This window comes from Diaphorina citri, unplaced genomic scaffold (assembly GCF_000475195.1).
Source record: "Diaphorina citri unplaced genomic scaffold, Diaci psyllid genome assembly version 1.1 scaffold353, whole genome shotgun sequence".
NCBI lineage: Eukaryota > Metazoa > Arthropoda > Insecta > Hemiptera > Psyllidae > Diaphorina > Diaphorina citri.
In genome coordinates this window covers 171,791-189,100 of record NW_007377788.1, presented here as the reverse complement: position 1 = coordinate 189,100, position 17,310 = coordinate 171,791, and the positions used below count along the sequence as shown (strand labels likewise).

General features: G+C 38.5%; 1 protein-coding gene across 2 annotated transcripts; it reads right to left on the bottom strand.

The window, feature by feature from the left end:
- Window positions 1-11,522: 11,522 nt before the first annotated feature.
- On the bottom strand, window positions 11,523-16,898 carry LOC103507934 (vegetative cell wall protein gp1-like). Of its 2 annotated transcripts, none has more exons than XM_008472452.3 (2): window positions 16,826-16,898; window positions 11,523-12,172 (listed from the first exon to the last, which is right to left on the bottom strand). In XM_008472452.3, the coding sequence occupies exon 2, from the start codon at window positions 12,112-12,114 to the stop codon at window positions 11,581-11,583; it is 534 nt and encodes a 177-aa protein (XP_008470674.1). In that variant the 5' UTR covers window positions 12,115-12,172; window positions 16,826-16,898; the 3' UTR covers window positions 11,523-11,580. The 2 variants fall into 2 exon arrangements, with proteins under 2 accessions (XP_008470674.1, XP_017299016.1); XM_017443527.2 differs by lacking the exon at window positions 16,826-16,898 and adding an exon at window positions 12,202-12,339 and having other exon boundaries at window positions 11,523-12,086.
- Between the last annotated feature and the right edge of the window lie 412 nt (window positions 16,899-17,310).

Sequence of the window (17,310 nt, the reverse complement as noted above, 5' to 3'; positions counted from 1 at the left end):
AAGACGAGCATGTAAGAAGTGGAGGGGAAGGAAGTAAAAGTAGAGGAGGAGATAAAGAAGGAATATGATAAAGAGGAGGAAGAAGAGGGAGATTAAGTTGGACGAGGAGAAGATGTGTTTTCTTTTCTTTTCATCCCTCGAAAAATACCTTACTGCCAAAAGGTGTGAGTGTGAATGTGGAAAGAGGAAGAGGAGGAGGAGGAGGAGGGTAGAGGAGGAGATAAAGAAGGAATATGATAAAGAGGAGGAAGAAGAGGGAGATTAAGATGGACGAGGAGAAGATGTGTTTTCTTTTCTTTTCATCCATCGAAAAACTCCTTACTGCCAAAAGGTGTGAGTGTGAATGTGGAAGGAGGAAGAGGAGGAGGAGGAGGAGAAGAAGAAGAAGAAGAAGAAGAAGAAGAAGAAGAAGAAGAAGAAGAAAGAATGTGAGTATATGTGTGGTAAAGTGCAAATCGTAATAACTTATCCGTGTTAAAAACGTCCTACACGAAGTATAAGCTTGAAATACATAAGTACGAGGAGAAAATGGTGGTAAGAGAGGGAGGTGGAAAAGGGATTTGGTCGAAAATGGGAAAATGCGGATTGGGCAGGATTGAGGAGAGAGTCAAACGTGGAAGTTGGGAATGGGGGGAAAGCTCGAAAGAGATTGTAAAAATCTAAAAACATCTTGCCTAGCACCCCACAACTTTACTAGGAGCCTAAACTTTTGAGTAAGAAATGCACAGTTGAAGGAGGACGATTGATGCCTCAGCTCAGTTGTTGATTTTAGCAACTTAAACGAAGTAGAATGTTCCATGTAGCTGAACTAGGGTACTAGCCTTGTGTAATCTAGCCACACAGGTTGGTCTATGTATTTCCAAGGTTAACGCAAGGTTTAACTATACAGCTACCAAGCTCTCACTACAACTAGACATGGATACATAGGATACTGACATGGATTAAACGCTACCACCAGAGGTGTTTGAAGTTAGATCGTAATTGTCAGGAGCTAGCTAACATATTATAGAGTAGGAGTATTAAGAACAACTAATGGTCGAGAAGAGAGCGTAAATATACTGTTCCCCTTCAGCCTTAAATTTGATAAAAGAGTGATTTTTAGGGGAAAAATTCTAAATTATCGCTTGAGTTGTTTAATAAGAAAGTTTTGTGCTTCGTAGAGACAGAAGTCGGAGTGTCCGAGTGGTAAGAAGTGTGATCTCTGACTATGATGAGCGGGTGGGGTGGGGGTTCGAATCCCACTGTTGTCTTTTTTTTTACTTAATTTTATCATTTAAAAATATTTTTTGGATAGTCATAGTTACTTTTTTCATAATTTTAGTTGAAAAAAAAAAAAATGTGGCGATACATGCAGACGTTTGTCAGACGTTGGAGGTGGTTTTAGGAACTGGATTTGTTTACGAGTATTTATGGATATAATAATTCAAATAGGTAGTTGGAGGTTGCCAATTCAAGAATTTAGGCTTGAATAACGTGTTTGTTTTTGGACCAATTTGGGGTGGACTCAGCTTCTTGAGAAAAAGTGAGTAGAATATTAAGAAGAAGGAGGAGGTGGACGAGGAGAAGAAGACTGATGATAGGTACTTAGTAAGGGGTGATCACAAAATTTATTAAAAGGATTACAACTTTACCTATACTAGGGTAGGGGGGGGCCCATGTAATGATTTCTCATTTCATTTGATTGATAGTTTTGATAGAAACAATAATATTAGAGTCCATTTAAAGAACTGCTCTGATATGACTGACCAGAGTAGATTCGCCACTGTGTGAGACTTGATGGATTGATCGGACACGGACGACAAATGAACTGCAGTCAATAGAACGACAAGACAATGTATTAATTGACAAGTCCGGGACTAATTGACTCCCTTCTGTTGTCCGTATACAAGGCCCGTGTATTGGATGACACAGACCGGCATTATGATGTTAAGCAGAGCGAAACCTGCAGTCGAAACTTGCATATGAGAACACAAGTTGCAAAACGATAGGGTGCATGGTGTTGGGAATTTCGAGACTTGAGTCCATAATAATGAAATTTCGAAAAAGGTCGCATTATGATGTTAAGCAGAGCGAAACCTGCAGTCGAAACTTGCATATGAGAACACAAGTTGCAAAACGATAGGGTGGTGTTGGGAATTTCGAGACTTGAGTCCATAATGAAATTTCGAAAAGGGGAAGGAGAGGAACAGAAAAGAAATCCTTCAACATCGACTTTGAATTGAAAGACCAGGGACTTTTTCCCTCGCAATTATGCGAAGTGCTAATGGATATTGACTCAAAGGAAAGGCGAAAAGAAGATAAAAAGCCACTGCAGAGTACTCCGCAAAGTGTTCTCTGGTGGAGTGTTTCGAATACGAAATGGGTACAAGAACACACTCATCAACCCCATGGCTCTTCATCCAGCCAGAAGTGGAAGCGAAGGAAAAGGAACGCGCAAAATGTCTTAAAAATCTCCCGAACAATTGAACTGTCAGAAACAATTACGCCATTCTTTATGTTTTTCTGCTTTTAAACAAGCAGCAGCGAAGGAGAAAGAAGACGGAGAAGGAGGAAAATCAAAATCCAAAAAATTGAAGAAAGAAAATGAAAATTAATTCGGGGCACGTAATGTATTTGTACTTTGGAGCCCCCCTCCCTATCTCCCCTCGTCTCAGATGATGAGGTTGCTGTAATGAGTTAGTTGCCCCCCCGTACCCCCCATCCGGAGCTGCTTCTGACTTCACTGACAGCACAATGAGTGGGTCGGTTGTACGAGGTTCTTATCTTTCTGTTCATGGAACAAGTTTTGGTTGTCTGTTGATATCTGGGCATAGCACTGTACGAATGAATGAGATTGAAACGGATTCACAAATAACAAGGAAAGACTGCTTCTTGAATGATAACTCTACTGGTGTCATAAAAGATCTGTGGTTGTGAATGTGATTTTTGACCGCTTCGTTTTATTTATGTTAGGTTGAATTATTTTTTACATGAGAATCCTCAATTCAGATTCTAGGAAGAGGGGACCAAATACAGCTATAAGCCCTCGGTTAAGTACACCTAGGTTTTTTTCGAGTCAGTATTACCTACCTCTAGTCTCTTGGTATAATGAGACTTTTTTTAGATTCTGGATTTTTTTCGGTAATAATAAAGTGTCTGTGATTTTACGGAATTTAAACAAAATCTTAATTATTTGATTGGTAATAATTCAGATTCTATGAAGAGGGGACCAAATACAGCTATAAGTATTAGATGCGCAATAAAAACGACATCATTTGTATACGAGTATACCTATTTCAAACTGCAAATTACAATCCATTTTCCATCAAAGGTTTAGACATGGATACATAGGATACTGACATGGATTAAACGCTACCACCAGAGGTGTTTGAAGTTAGATCGTAATGGTCAGGAGTTAGCTAACATATTAATAGAGTAGGAGTATTAAGAACAACTAATGGTCGAGAAGAGAGCGTAAATACTGTTGGATTTGTGTAAATAATAGGTAGTCGAGCTTGAAATGTCAGGAATGGCGAAGTGCTATAACGCAAGGTTTAACTATACAGCTACCAAGCTCTCACTACAACTAGACATGGATACATAGGATACTGACATGGATTAAACGCTACCATCAGAGGTGTTTGAAGTTAGATCGTAATGGTCAGGAGTTAGCTAACATATTATAGAGTAGGAGTATTAAGAACAACTAATGGTCGAGAAGAGAGCGTAAATATACTGTTGGATTTGTGTAAATAATAGTCGAGCTTGAAATGTCAGGAATGGCGAAGTGCTATCAAAGGTCTGTCCTCTACTCTAAAACAAACTCGAGCTGAACGAAAAAATTCAAAAGAGCTTCCTCGTAGCTTTTTGAACTTTGGGGTGACAAAGTGTAGAGCGTCCAGGCAGGCCTCGACAATTTGCAATGGCAGTTGACATAAATTTTCAGCACAGCTTTTAAAAAGCGGATAGAGAGCAGAGAGGAAAATATATAATGCTAAAAAAAAAGTTGGCCTCGACAATTTGCAATGGCAGTTGACATAAATTTTCAGCACAGCTTTTAAAAAGCGGATAGAGAGCAGAGAGGAAAATATATAATGGTAAAAAAAAAAGTTGTGATCATGTTGCAATGCGGACAATTCTCTTGAGTACATTGAGAGAGGGAATGCTCTCCCAATTTTCCAAACGTAGAGGGAGTCAGGGTGCTTTCCCGAGATAAAACGGAACTCTCTCCACAGTTACGCCTCATTATTGGCTTTCACTTTGAGTATTTGGACAATGTTCATACTGCTGACCACAGTTACGCCTCATTATTGGCTTTCACTTTGAGTATTTGGACAATGTTCATACTGCTAGAATCGGACTGAAATAGCACCTCTGTAAAGTCTTTTCAGCCTTTACAAAGGTTCATTGGTAAACTTACCATCCAACCAGTCCTGCTATACGGTTCAGAAGTATGGACGCTTTGGAAAGTATCGGAGAAAAAACTAGTAACGTTTGAAAACAAGATTTTAAGGAAAATATATGGACCAGTGTATGAGAATGGAGGATGGAGAATAAAGAAGAACAAAGAGATAAGAGATCTATTCAATGAACCGGATATCTTTGCGAACATCAGATGTAAGAGAATGAGATGGATGGGACATGTGTTAAGAAGAGATGATGAAAGTCTAATCAAGAGTGTTTGGGAAGGAGAACTAACAGGGACGAGAAGAAGAGGACGCCCAAAGCTGAGATGGAAAGACCAGATCAAGAGAGAAATGGCAAAAATCAACACCACGGAAGAAGACGCGCAAGACAGAACAGTTTGGCGAGGCAAGAAGTCTTCTGTATGAGAATGGAGGATGGAGAATAAAGAAGAACAAAGAGATAAGAGATCTATTCAATGAACCGGATATCGTTGCGAACATCAGATGTGTAGGAGAATGAGATGGATGGGATATGTGTTAAGAAGAGATGATGAAAGTTTGATCAAAAGTGTTTGGGAAGGAGAACTAACAGGGACGAGAAGAAGAGGACGCCCAAAGCTGAGATGGAAAGACCAGATCAAGAGAGACATGGCAAAAATCAACACCACGGAAGAAGACGCGCAAGACAGAACAGTTTGGCGAGGCAAGAAGTCTTCTATAGGCTCAAATGGCCCTGGCAGTAAGTAGGTATGTGCTCGTAGAAATCTATAGGCATATCTAATAATACCTGATGAAAGCTCTGGAGAATATGCTTAAGCCTACAGCAAAATCTTGAGACAAAATAGGTCTTCACATTTAAAATATCTTTGACAGCAAGAAATCTATAGGCATATCTAATAATACCTGATGAAAGCTCTGGAGGATATGCTTAAGCCTTCAGCAAAATCTTGAGACAAAATAGGTAGGTCTTCACATTTAAAATATCTTTGACAGCATATACCAGAAATCTATAGGCATATCTAATAATACCTGATGAAAGCTCTGGAGGATATGCTTAAGCCTTCAGCAAAATCTTGAGACAAAATAGGTCTTCACATTTAAAATATCTTTGACAGCATATACCTATGACATTTTTGGCAACACGAGTTCCAGATAGCTATGTAAGCAACATCGAGCTTATCTAAAGTTAGACTGATTACTGTCAGCGATGTCATGATGCTATCGAATATTGGTACCTTTTTGCTGAATTTCCAATGAAGTGTTGTGCTTGCAATTCAAACAGACGTTTTTAGTTACTTTTAAACTTCGCTACTGTTTGTCATGTTTCGGTAATTAAAGCTTCTATTTGCCTAATGCATATACTCATTAATTTTTATTAGTATTGGTTGATAATATACTTTTGCTGTGTAAGCTTTCCTCATGATTTTCAGTTACTAAAAATCATTTATCATAATTTTATATACTGTTTTGATCTGATATCCAGCGTGAGGGTATCCACTCTGTTGGTCGTTATTTTAAATTACTGGGCCCGGTTTTTGTATATTTTACTGGGAGAAGGTAGATTATTGGAAGAATGACATTATTACCTACCTATATGAAATGCTACAAATTTATTTTACTAGACTTTTTGAGAGATCTGATATCCAGCGTGAGGGTATCCACTCTGTTGGTCGTTATTTTAAATTACTGGGCCCGGTTTTTGCATATTTTACCGGGAGAAGGTATAGATTATTGGAAGAATGACATTATTACCTACCTATATGAAATGCTACAAATTTATTTTACTAGACTTTTTGAGAGACTTTCTAATATCTCTCACCTCCTAATAGAAAATCCTAGTTTTTCATTATCCAACGTAGTACTACTTTGTAAATTCTAATGAAAGCTGATGTGCTTTTTTCTATCAAAGTAATAAGTAATAACCTTCCCAGAAATACTGCGCTCTGTCTGCAATCATGATAAAGAAAAGTTTTAGTAATATTCCTATTGTAAATTTAATTTCTAAAATAAAAAAAAAAGAGGAAAAAGAAGAAGAATGGTTTTTAACAGAAAACATTTTTTATAGGAACGAGAACACAAAAAGAGTTCATTTGTTAATAGCAATAAAAATATATTTGAAATTCTGTACACAGCCTTTTGTAAAACAATAAAAGTTTTAGATTTTTTTCCTCTCTAAAAAGCTAAAAGGGTTACGGGAGTAAATTTGCTTCTATTGTTGTCGACAGAATTGTGTAGCTTTCCATTCGAATAGGCCAGTTACAAAGCAACCTCAGGTAGATTATGTAGGGGGTTTTGGGGGAGTAAATTTGCTTCTATTGTTGTCGACAGAATTGTGTAGCTTTCCATTCGAATAGGCCAGTTACAAAGCAACCTCAGGTAGATTAGGTATGTAGGGGGTTTTGTATTTATTTGCTTTCTAGCTTTGAGGTATGGTTTAATTAAATGTCTATGGTCAAATTTTTCCCTCATCATTTCAACAACGCAGAAGAGCTTATAATTATCTTGAAACTTGTCCCTAACCTACTAATATTTAATTATAAGGCACACTAAATTTGGGCCCAATCCCACCTTGGACCCTTCTTCTACAGTTCACAGAGCTACTGGATTATTTCTTTTCTTTTCATCCATCGAAAAACTCCTTACTGCCAAAAGGTGTGAGTGTGAATGTGGAAGGAGGAAGAGGAGGAGGAGGAGGAGGAGAAGAAGAAAGAATGTGAGTATATGTGTGGTAAAGTGCAAATCGTAATAACTTATCCGTGTTAAAAACGTCCTACTCGAAGTATACGCTTGAAATAAGTACGAGGAGAAAATGGTGGTAAGAGAGGGAGGTGGAAAAGGGATTTGGTCGAAAATTGGAAAATGCGGATTGGGCAGGATTGAGGAGAGAGTCAAACGTGGAAGTTGGGAATGGGGGGAAAGCTCGAAAGAGATTGTAAAAATCTAAAAACATCTTGCCTAGCACACCAACTCTACTAGGAGCCTAAACTTTTGAGTAAGAAATGCACAGTTGAAGGAGGTTGGAGGACAATTGATGCCTCAGCTCAGTTGTTGACATAGGCGGTTCTTGCCTAAATTTTTGGGGGGGCTTGATTTTGAAGGTACACCTTCAAAGTCTATGGTCAAATTTTTGCCTCATCATTTCAACAACGCAGAAGAGCTTATAATTATCTTGAAACTTGTCCCTAACCTACTAATATTTAATTATTATAAGGCACACTAAATTTGGGCCCAATCCCACCTTGGACCCTTCTTCTACAGTTCACAGAGTTACTGGATTATTTTTAAAAGAACTAGTTTTTCTGCCCCCTCTCTCTCTCCTTTTTTCTTTTCCTCCCTGTTCCTTTCAATTTCCCTCTTTTCTCTCCCCATTTCATTCCTACCCGTTCCACATATATCTCAGGTTTCTGTCATATTTATCATGAGTGGTTTGGTAGGTACATCTCACACGAAAATTTCTCTTTGTTGGGGCGAGAAGAAGAATATAATATGTTGCTGTTCAGCTTCCATATATCACTATTTTTGTTCTGATAAGTCTGGAAACAAGGGAAATGTTCCTCTACTAAATCTGCATAGTTTTCAAATGGGAAAAGTTCATCTCGCATTTGACACCAGCATGAATAAATTTGTATCTTCGATCCGACAGAATATCCATAAAACTTGATGGAGATTTACATTAGATGTATTTTACGTTATATCCTGTCCGTCTACAGGGCTCGAAAAGTTCCATATAGCTGACCAAGACCACCCTTGGAGCTTTTGTGTTGAAGAAGGAATTGAAAGAAATGCAGGAGGAGGTATAAGGGAGAAGAGGAGGTGTTGATGGAGGAGGGGAAAGAAATGGAGAACGATAAAGGGAGAAGGAAGTGGAAGGAGAAAGTAGAGGAGGGCATTCAGGAGGAGGAAGACGAGCATGTAAGAAGGAAGAAGGAATTGAAAGAAATGCAGGAGGAGGTATAAGGGAGAAGAGGAGGTGTTGATGGAGGAGGGGAAAGAAATGGAGAACGATAAGGGGAGAAGGAAGAGGAAGGAGAAAGTAGAGGAGGGCATCCAGGAGGAGGAAGACGAGCATGTAAGAAGTGGAGGGGAAGGAAGTAAAAGTAGAGGAGGAGATAAAGAAGGAATTAGATAAAGAGGAGGAAGAAGAGAGAGATTAAGATGGCCAGACGTTTGTCAGACGTTGGAGGTGGTTTTAGGAACTGGATTTGTTTACGAGTATTTATGTATATAATAATTCAGATAGGTAGTTGGAGGTTGCCAATTCAAGAATTTAGGCTTGAATAACTTGTTTGTTTTTGGACTAATTTGGGGTGGACTCAGCTTCTTGAGAAAAAACGAGTAGAATTAAGAAGAAGGAGGAGGTGGACGAGGAGAAGAAGACTGATGATAGGTACTTAGTAAGGGGTGATCACAAAATTTATTTTTACCTATACTGGGGTAGGGGCGCATGTAATGATTTCTCATTTCATTTGATTGATAGTTTTGATAGAAACAATAATTAGAGTCCATTTAAAGAACTGCTCTGATATGACTGACCAGAGTAGATTCGCCACTATGTGAGACTTGATGGATTGATCGGACACGGACGACAAATGAACTGCAGTCAATAGAACGACAAGACAATGTAATGTAGATTAATTGACAAGTCCGGGACTAATTGACTCCCTTCTGTTGTCCGTATACAAGGCCCGTGTATTGGATGACACAGACCGGCATTATGATGTTAAGCAGAGCGAAACCTGCAGTCGAAACTTGCATATGAGAACACAAGTTGCAAAACGATAGGGTGGTGTTGGGAATTCGCGACTTGAGTCCATAATGAAATTTCGAAGGAAAACTTGATGGAGATTTACATTAGATGTATTTTACGTTATATCCTGTCCGTCTACAGGGCTCGAAAAGTTCCATATAGCTGACCAAGGCCACCCTTGGAGCTTTTGTGTGGAAGACGTACGAGTATTGCTGTATTGGACGAACTCTGTATAAAATTTGAAGACAAAGTTCTCAGTTGGAGACTCTCTAACAGTTTTGCTATCGAAAAGGTAGTAAGGAACTGTCAGCATCGAAAAGGTAACATTATAGGAGGCCTATAGGCATTAAAATTCCGTGATGTGTAGTAACGTCTCAAAGTTACTCATCTACAAAATGAAAAACTGAACGGGACGCCGGGACACCCCCTAAAATTCGGGACTGTCCCGGCCAATTCGGGACGTTTGGCAAGCCTACCTATAGGCATTAAAATTCCGTGATGTGTAGTAACGTCTCAAAGTTACTCATCTCATCCAGTGTATCTTTTATGTTTGGATTTAAATTCGGCCACGTAAAAAGGAGGTAAGGGACTCGTATAAAAGAAGTATCGCTGTAAAATTATTTCCTCCTTGGAAAGGAAAACTTTTTATAGTGTTCGGTCTCCATTGCAGCCAGTTTTCATATTTGCAAGTACCTCGAACTTTTATTTTCAAAATTTTATCTCGAAGAAAAAAATGAGAAACTTTATATTGGGGGGCAAAAGGTTAGAGGAAGTTATCTACGACTCTCAAGGGAGCGTTGAAGATGGAAAGGAAAAACCGAATAACCTAATCCATAGGTTTGGAGTAAAGTTCCATATGTCGTTATTTTCTGAAGAATAAATATCTACCGTATTGGAATGGAGGTGTATTTATATTACATCAGGGGCTAAAGGTGAAATACTAAAGGGAAGCTGAAAGAAGAGTGAAGAAAGGGGGGGGGGAGCCAAGTTGGATATCAATAGTCACAAAGTCATGTCAGCAACATGATGACTAGGGGGCGGATTTTGTATGTTTGCATATTCGCATATTTATGCAAAAGCATATTTCGAGGGTTTTTCTTAAAATGCATATTTTTGCATGTTTTGCATATAATGCATATTTTTAACATATTTCGAGCATTTTTCTGTCAAAACAAAATAAATAAATAAAATAAGAAAAAAAAAAACCTATTGCACGTCAGAACTCAAGAACATCTTCAAAATCTTTGAAATTAACCTGATTTTCTTATTTTATCCAAATATGTGTCGGTACCCACATATCTATTGTAATTTTAAACATTTTCCCCTGGTTAATGGGTAGGTACTAAATAGGTAGGTAGGTAGGTATAGCAAAGGAGAAAATAAGAAAAAAATTGGATAGGGGTTTTTTTTTTTAACAATATCCACATACTTTCCTCATTGAAAGATAGATAAAGGGAACGTCAGTTAGAGGTTAGAAAATGCTGTGGGACCCTCTGTGACACGTATATGAGAACCTAGATGAGTGCATGTTTTTGCATATTTTGGCAGTTTTCTAGCATATTCTTGCACATATTGGCCGTTTTTTTGGTGCATATTGCATACATATTTGGGTCATTTTTTCGTGCATATAATCCGCCCCCTAATGATGACCCATGATGGGTTTATGGCGTTGACGTTGTTGCTAGCTAAGACCAACTAGTGTAGATATTCTCCTCGTGAGAAGAGACTTGTGAAAGTTCTATTAGAAAAGCGACGATAGGGCCAATTGGACCTAGGCATGTTAAAATGATAATTTATTGTTTCGCTATAATTTTCATATGAATTTATTCAAATAAAATAAAAAAAAAAACCTATTGCACGTCAGAACTCAAGAACATCTTCAAAATCTTTGAAATTAACCTGATTTTCTTATTTTATTATCCAAATATGTGTCGGTACCCACATATCTATTGTAATTTTAAACATTTTCCCCTGGTTAATGGGTACTAAATAGGTAGGTAGGAATAGCAAAGGAGAAAAAAAGAAAAAAAATTGGATAGGGTTTTTTTAACAATATCCTACTTTCCTCATTGAAAGATAGAAAGATAGATAAAGGGAACGTCAGTTAGAGGTTAGAAAATGCTGTGGGACCCTCTGTGACACGTATATGAGGACCTAGATGAGTGCATGTTTTTGCATATTTTGGCAGTTTTCTAGCAAATTCTTGCACATATTGGCCGTTTTTTGGTGCATATTGCATACATATTTGGGCCATTTTTTCGTGCATATAATCCGCCCCCTAATGATGACCTATGATGGGTATATGGCGTTGACGTTGTTGCTAGCTAAGACCAACTAGTATAGATATTCTCCTCGTGAAAGTTCTATTAGAAAAGCGACTACAGGGCCAATTGGACCTATGCATGTTAAAATGATAATTTATTGTTTCGCTATAATTTTCATATGAATTTATTTACTCAAGCGGAAATATTCCTGATGATAGCTTTCGAGCAGTTGTTGATGTATTGCATAAAGATCTTGGAATTCATTGGTCTGTGGAACACTACTCAATCCATTGGTCAGTCCCAAGTGTGGAACACTACTCCGACCTAAGGACGCAGGACCATTCAATTTCATGTGACCATTACCATTGAGTCCCAAGGTTATACCGCCACTCAATCCTGTGCACAGGTTACGTAGTCCAGAACAGCTTTTTTGCGGACTGCAAGGCGAGTCGCAAATGTCGGGTACCGAGGCAGGACTCTTTGGAGAGTTGGGCGAGCCACACTTTTCCGACACTGACATCGGCGAACCAGGCGTAGCAGGTGAACTGCAGATGTCGGCTACAGAACCAGGAGAGGCCGGAGAGTAGGGGGACGAACAAATGTCTGCCACCGACTGGGGAGATGGGGGCGAGTCGCAAATTTCCGATGGAGTGCATGGACTCCCGAAGGATAACGGGGAGACGGGAGAAGGACAACAGTCGGAGGGGCATCGAGACATTTTGGAAGACTTTGGAATTTGGACGGATAAAATTGTGTGTGTCTTTAAGCGAACACTATTTTTATTGCAACGGGGAGACGGGAGAAGGACAACAGTCGGAGGGGCATCGAGACATTTTGGAAGACTTTGGAATTTGGACGGATAAAATTGTGTGTGCCTTTAAGCGAAAACTATTTTTATTGCACTGGTGAATAACGCTGATATTGGTCTCAAATACTGCGTGGCTTGAAATCTTGGGAACTTCAGTACCCAATCCAAATACCCATAGTACACTGAAATGGAAATTTAAAATGTAGATCTTAGAAGGCTTTGAAGATAAATCCATTAGAAGGCTTTGAAGATAAATCTCTTTGAAGATAAATCCATGTAAGTCTGAGATTGATAGTGAATAAATCTCGGGAATTGTCTGACATTTAGGAGCGTATTCGAATTAAAGGAGGAATAAAGATATGTAAGTCTGAGATTGATAGTGAATAAATCTCGGGAATTGTCTGACATTTAGGAGCGTATTCGAATTAAAGGAGGAATAAAGATATAAAAAAAAGGACCGTAAAAGAAAATGTCTGAGGAAAAGCAAATGGAAAACACGGAGTTAGAAAGAAGTGGAAGGAAGGGAGAAACAGAGACCGGAAAGCAATGAAAAGTCAAGTGGACTACGGGGTGGATAGCAGTGGCGTAGAGAGAAGTAAAACAACCAGAGGAAAACGTAGACTACCAATATCATGATAATGAATATCTGTGAAAACTATAAAAAGCTTATCTCTTGAAACAATTCCTAGACTGTGATGACAACTACAACTGTGAAACAATCTCTGTCAAGAAAAAATATGGTAGACAGAAATGTCTTGTGGAATCTTCAAATGAAGAAGAAACAACAGCTGTTAGCGTCAAATTGTATTAGATTCAGGGACAAAATTTTAAAAGTCATTATGGGAGGAAGGTTCCCCAGCCCGGGAAGTGAGGGGTTATAAAAAATAAATTTATATTGACATGAATAATTGATGTCCTTATCCCGGACTACGGGGTGGATAGCAGTGGCGTAGAGAGAAGTAAAACAACCAGAGGAAAACACGTAGACTACCAATATCATGATAATGAATATCTATGAAAACTATAAAAAGCTTATCTCTTGGAACAATTCCTAGACTGTGATGACAACAACAACTCTGAAACAATCTCTGACAAGAAAAAATATGGTAGACAGAAATGTCTTGTGGAATCTTCAAATGAAGAAGAAACAACAGTGAACACTTATAGCAGATAAGGGGCTGTTAGCGTCAAATTGTACTAGATTCAGGGACAAAATTTTAAAAGTCACTATGGGAGGAAGGTTCCCCAACCCGGGAAGTGAGGGGTTATAAAAAATAAATTTATATTGACATGAATAATTGATGTCCTTATCCGTTCTTTTCGAGTACTCGTCGACACTGACGATGGAAATCAGAAATAAAATTATGATATTCATGTATCTGATATCATCTTATCCTTATCCGTTCTTTTCGAGTACTCGTCGACACTGACGATGGAAATCAGAAATAAAATTATGATATTCATGTATCTGATATCATCTTATCTCTTTTTATTATTATTATTATCATTGAAAAATAAAACGTCTCTTTGGAAAATAAAAGGCCCTGCTACAAAGTCCTGTAAACGCCACGAAAGCTTGATAACTCACTATTAAGAATTAGATTAGGGGATAATATTTCTTTAGTGACAATCTCGGAGCATTTTGGTGGAGACGCCAAATCTTCATATGAAATTCTTACAATGTACCTTGGCAACTTCCTTGTTAGCGATTAGGGGATAATATTTCTTTAGTGACAATCTCGGAGCATTTTGGTGGAGACGCCAAATCTTCATATGAAATTCTTACAATGTACCTACCTACCCTCTGAATCACATTTCTACTATTTCTAGTCTTATTACAAATGTATGTACTGAGAACAAATAACTCAAATAAGTTCTGATTCTAGATGATCGTAGCCTTTTCTATCCAAAGTCTTTAATATTATTACAATAGGGGTGGAAGAAAAAAGGTCAGAATTTAAACACATTTCTACTATTTCTAGTCTTAGTACAAATGTATGTACTGAGAACAAATAACTCAAATAAGTAATTACAATTCATCTGATTCTAGGTGATCGTATAGCCTTTTCTATCCAAAGTCTTTAATATTATTACAATAGAGGTGGAAGAGAAAAGGTCAGAATTTAAAGATACAATTCGGGCATTCGGTTCCCAACAGGCGGGCCTTTGTATAGAAACAGATAAGAAGTAACTCTTATGTCTACGTCGCCACGCTATTCTTTCCCTCCTAAACTTCACTTGGCTCCCATTTCCCCTAAACTCTCCCTTATTTACCCTCCCCTACCTGGTATTCCTTCTTTCCCTCTGTCTTTTTCCCTCTCTGGCTTTACCAACTCCGGATTACTCTCTCCTATTACTCCCTTTGCATCTCTTGCCTTCTCCTTCTCCATCTATCCCGCCGATAGGTTCTCTCCCTTTCCCTTGATTCCTTTAGTTCACCCATTGCATCTCTTATCTTCTCTTCCTCCATCTATCCCTTCTTCTCTTATCTACCCCCTCCCCTTAGTTTTTCCTTCCTTCTCCCTTTAATTCCCTTATTTCCTCCTTCCCTTCTGTCTTCTACTCTTCTTCTTACCCGTTCTACTAGGCCGAGTGAACTGTCCTCGGCCTTCTCTTATTCTACTCATGTTTGTTTCGTATGTTAACGTTCAGCCGTTACATTTACATGATCAATGTTATCCCTTACATTTTGCTCTTTGTCTATATTTTTATTGTCTTTCCCTATTTCTCTCTCGGCTGTAGAGGTACGGTGTATCTGTTTCTTTCCCCCTCTTCAATCACACCACTGGCACGCCACATGTTGCTATTTTCTAATATTATGTTGAGGTTGGCGCCAGGAAATCTAGAAGATTGAGTGTATGAGTGACTCCCAATCAGGCAATACGGTACAATCATCTTTTTTTGCCAGTTCGCATGACTTTTCAGTAATAGTTCCCAGATTCCTTTTGGGAAATTCGTTCTCTTCAAGGGGGTCTGGGGTTTTTTAACTTTCGGAACTGTCACGTATGTTATGTTCGTGTCAAAGTTGTCCTCGACACACAAGCACTGGATTTGATGAAGCTCAGTTCACTTTTACCCCTGGGTCAAAAACGTTGGCAGTCAATGTCTCTATCTATCTCTATCCACTCAAGATTAATGACTTTTCAGTAATAGTTCCCAGATTCCTTTTGGGAAATTCGTTCTCTTCAAGGGGGTCTGGGGTTTTTTAACTTTCGGAACTGTCGCGTATGTTATGTTCGTGTCAAAGTTGTCCTCGACACACGAGCACTGGATTTGATGAAGGTCAGTTAGTTCACATTTAGTACTTTTACCCCTGGGTCAAAAAAGTTGACAGTCAATCTCCCTCTATCCAGAGAAGATTGTTCTGTTCTCTTCATCTCAGAAAAATTGCAATTTATTTCAGCAGAAAACTTGATGAGTCCTGACCTCCTGACCAACATCCAGAAGTCTGCAATATGTCACTCATCACTTCTATCTTTGGTGCACATTCATTCTGATATTCCGAGATTATTATCAAATAAAACTCCATATTAGGGTGACTGTACCAGTAGTCGATCATTTTTCACGTTTTTAAGTTTCAATTAGCTCTGGTTCTATTGTTGGACTAAATGTATACTGCGCGAAAGACTTTAGTACAATAAGGCCCGACGCACTCTGGAAACGTCATTGGGAGTCGCCTGAAAAACCAAACCTATGTAAATTGGTCGATGGATAATACATAATCTTAATTATACACGAGTAATAGTAGTTAGGTATGCCAATCCTTTGAATTTCAACATTATTGCTGGGTAATGGAAGAAGCCTTATTTTTTATTTACCGGCCCTTCTAAGGAATACGTTCATGATCCTTTCTAAGGAGCCTAAGGATACTAATATTACTTCTTGAGCTTGTCTGCCTGATTAGACAGTGATATATGCCACTCACAACACTGCGGTCTGCGGTAGCTGAAATTTCCCCTGAGAAGCCAAAAGAATGGAGAAAGCATAACGAAACGGAGTGAAAGTGTACTGGAAGAGAGAGAGAGAGAGAAAGAGAGAGAGGGAGAGAGACAGAAAAAGGATGAGGGTGAAAAATTGGAAAAACTACGTGTCGGGATTTTTAATCTTAATAATTGAGAAAAGTGAAATAAAAAATAAATGGAGAAGAGAAAGGGAGAGTGCTGAGTGAGTGAGATGAAGTCAGTGGCGTGGTAGAGAGAGAGTGAGAGAAGAATGAATGGTGGATTCTGGATTAATGGCAGCTCCTATAAAGGAGAAACTATACTGCAAAAGATTCTCAAATGAATAGTCTGTAAATGTCAAATCTTGGTTTGCAGAAATAATGTACAGTTTGGTGACAATAGTAGTAGAAAAACCAGCATTATGTAAATTTGTTGTAAACTTGATAGAATTTGAGGCCAAATTTTCTCTGGTCATGTCTTGTGTCAACCATACAATATAACAGTGATCAAGCCATATTATGACCTATGTTGGAACGAGCATATGGATCCGAAATGCACTTTTTGAGACGTCTTTACACACAATTGCCTAGCTGCTCTAAGCTCGGGAATGGAGAGGTCACGAGACAAGTTTCTCCCAGCTTTGTTCCGCACATTCTGAATGAATCGCAAGATCCAAGCACTTTTTATTGCACTGGTGAATAACGCTGATATTGATCTCAAATACTGCGTGGCTTGAAATCTTGGGAACTTCAGTACCCAATCCAAATATCCATAGTACACTGAAATGGAAATTTAAAATGTAGATCTTAGAAGGCTTTGAAGATAAATCCATTAGAAGGCTTTGAAGGTAAATCTCTTTGACGATAAATCCATGAAAGTCTGAGATTGATAGTGAATAAATCTCGGGAATTGTCTGACATTTAGTAGCGTATTCGAATTAAAGGAGGAATAAAGATATAAAAAAAAGGACCGTAAAAGAAAATGTCTGAGGAAAAAGCAAATGGAAAACACGGAGTTAGAAAGAAGTGGAAGGAAGGGAGAAACAGAGACCGGAAAGCAATGAAAAGTCAAGTGGACTACGGGGTGGATAGCAGTGGCGTAGAGAGAAGTAAAACAACCAGAGCAAAACGTAGACTACCAATATCATGATAATGAATATCTATGA

Coding starts and splice junctions, on each gene's coding strand:
- LOC103507934 (XM_008472452.3), bottom strand. CDS start 12,114: ATGTCTCGATGCCCCTCCGACTGTTGTCCTTCTCCCGTCTCCCCGTTA.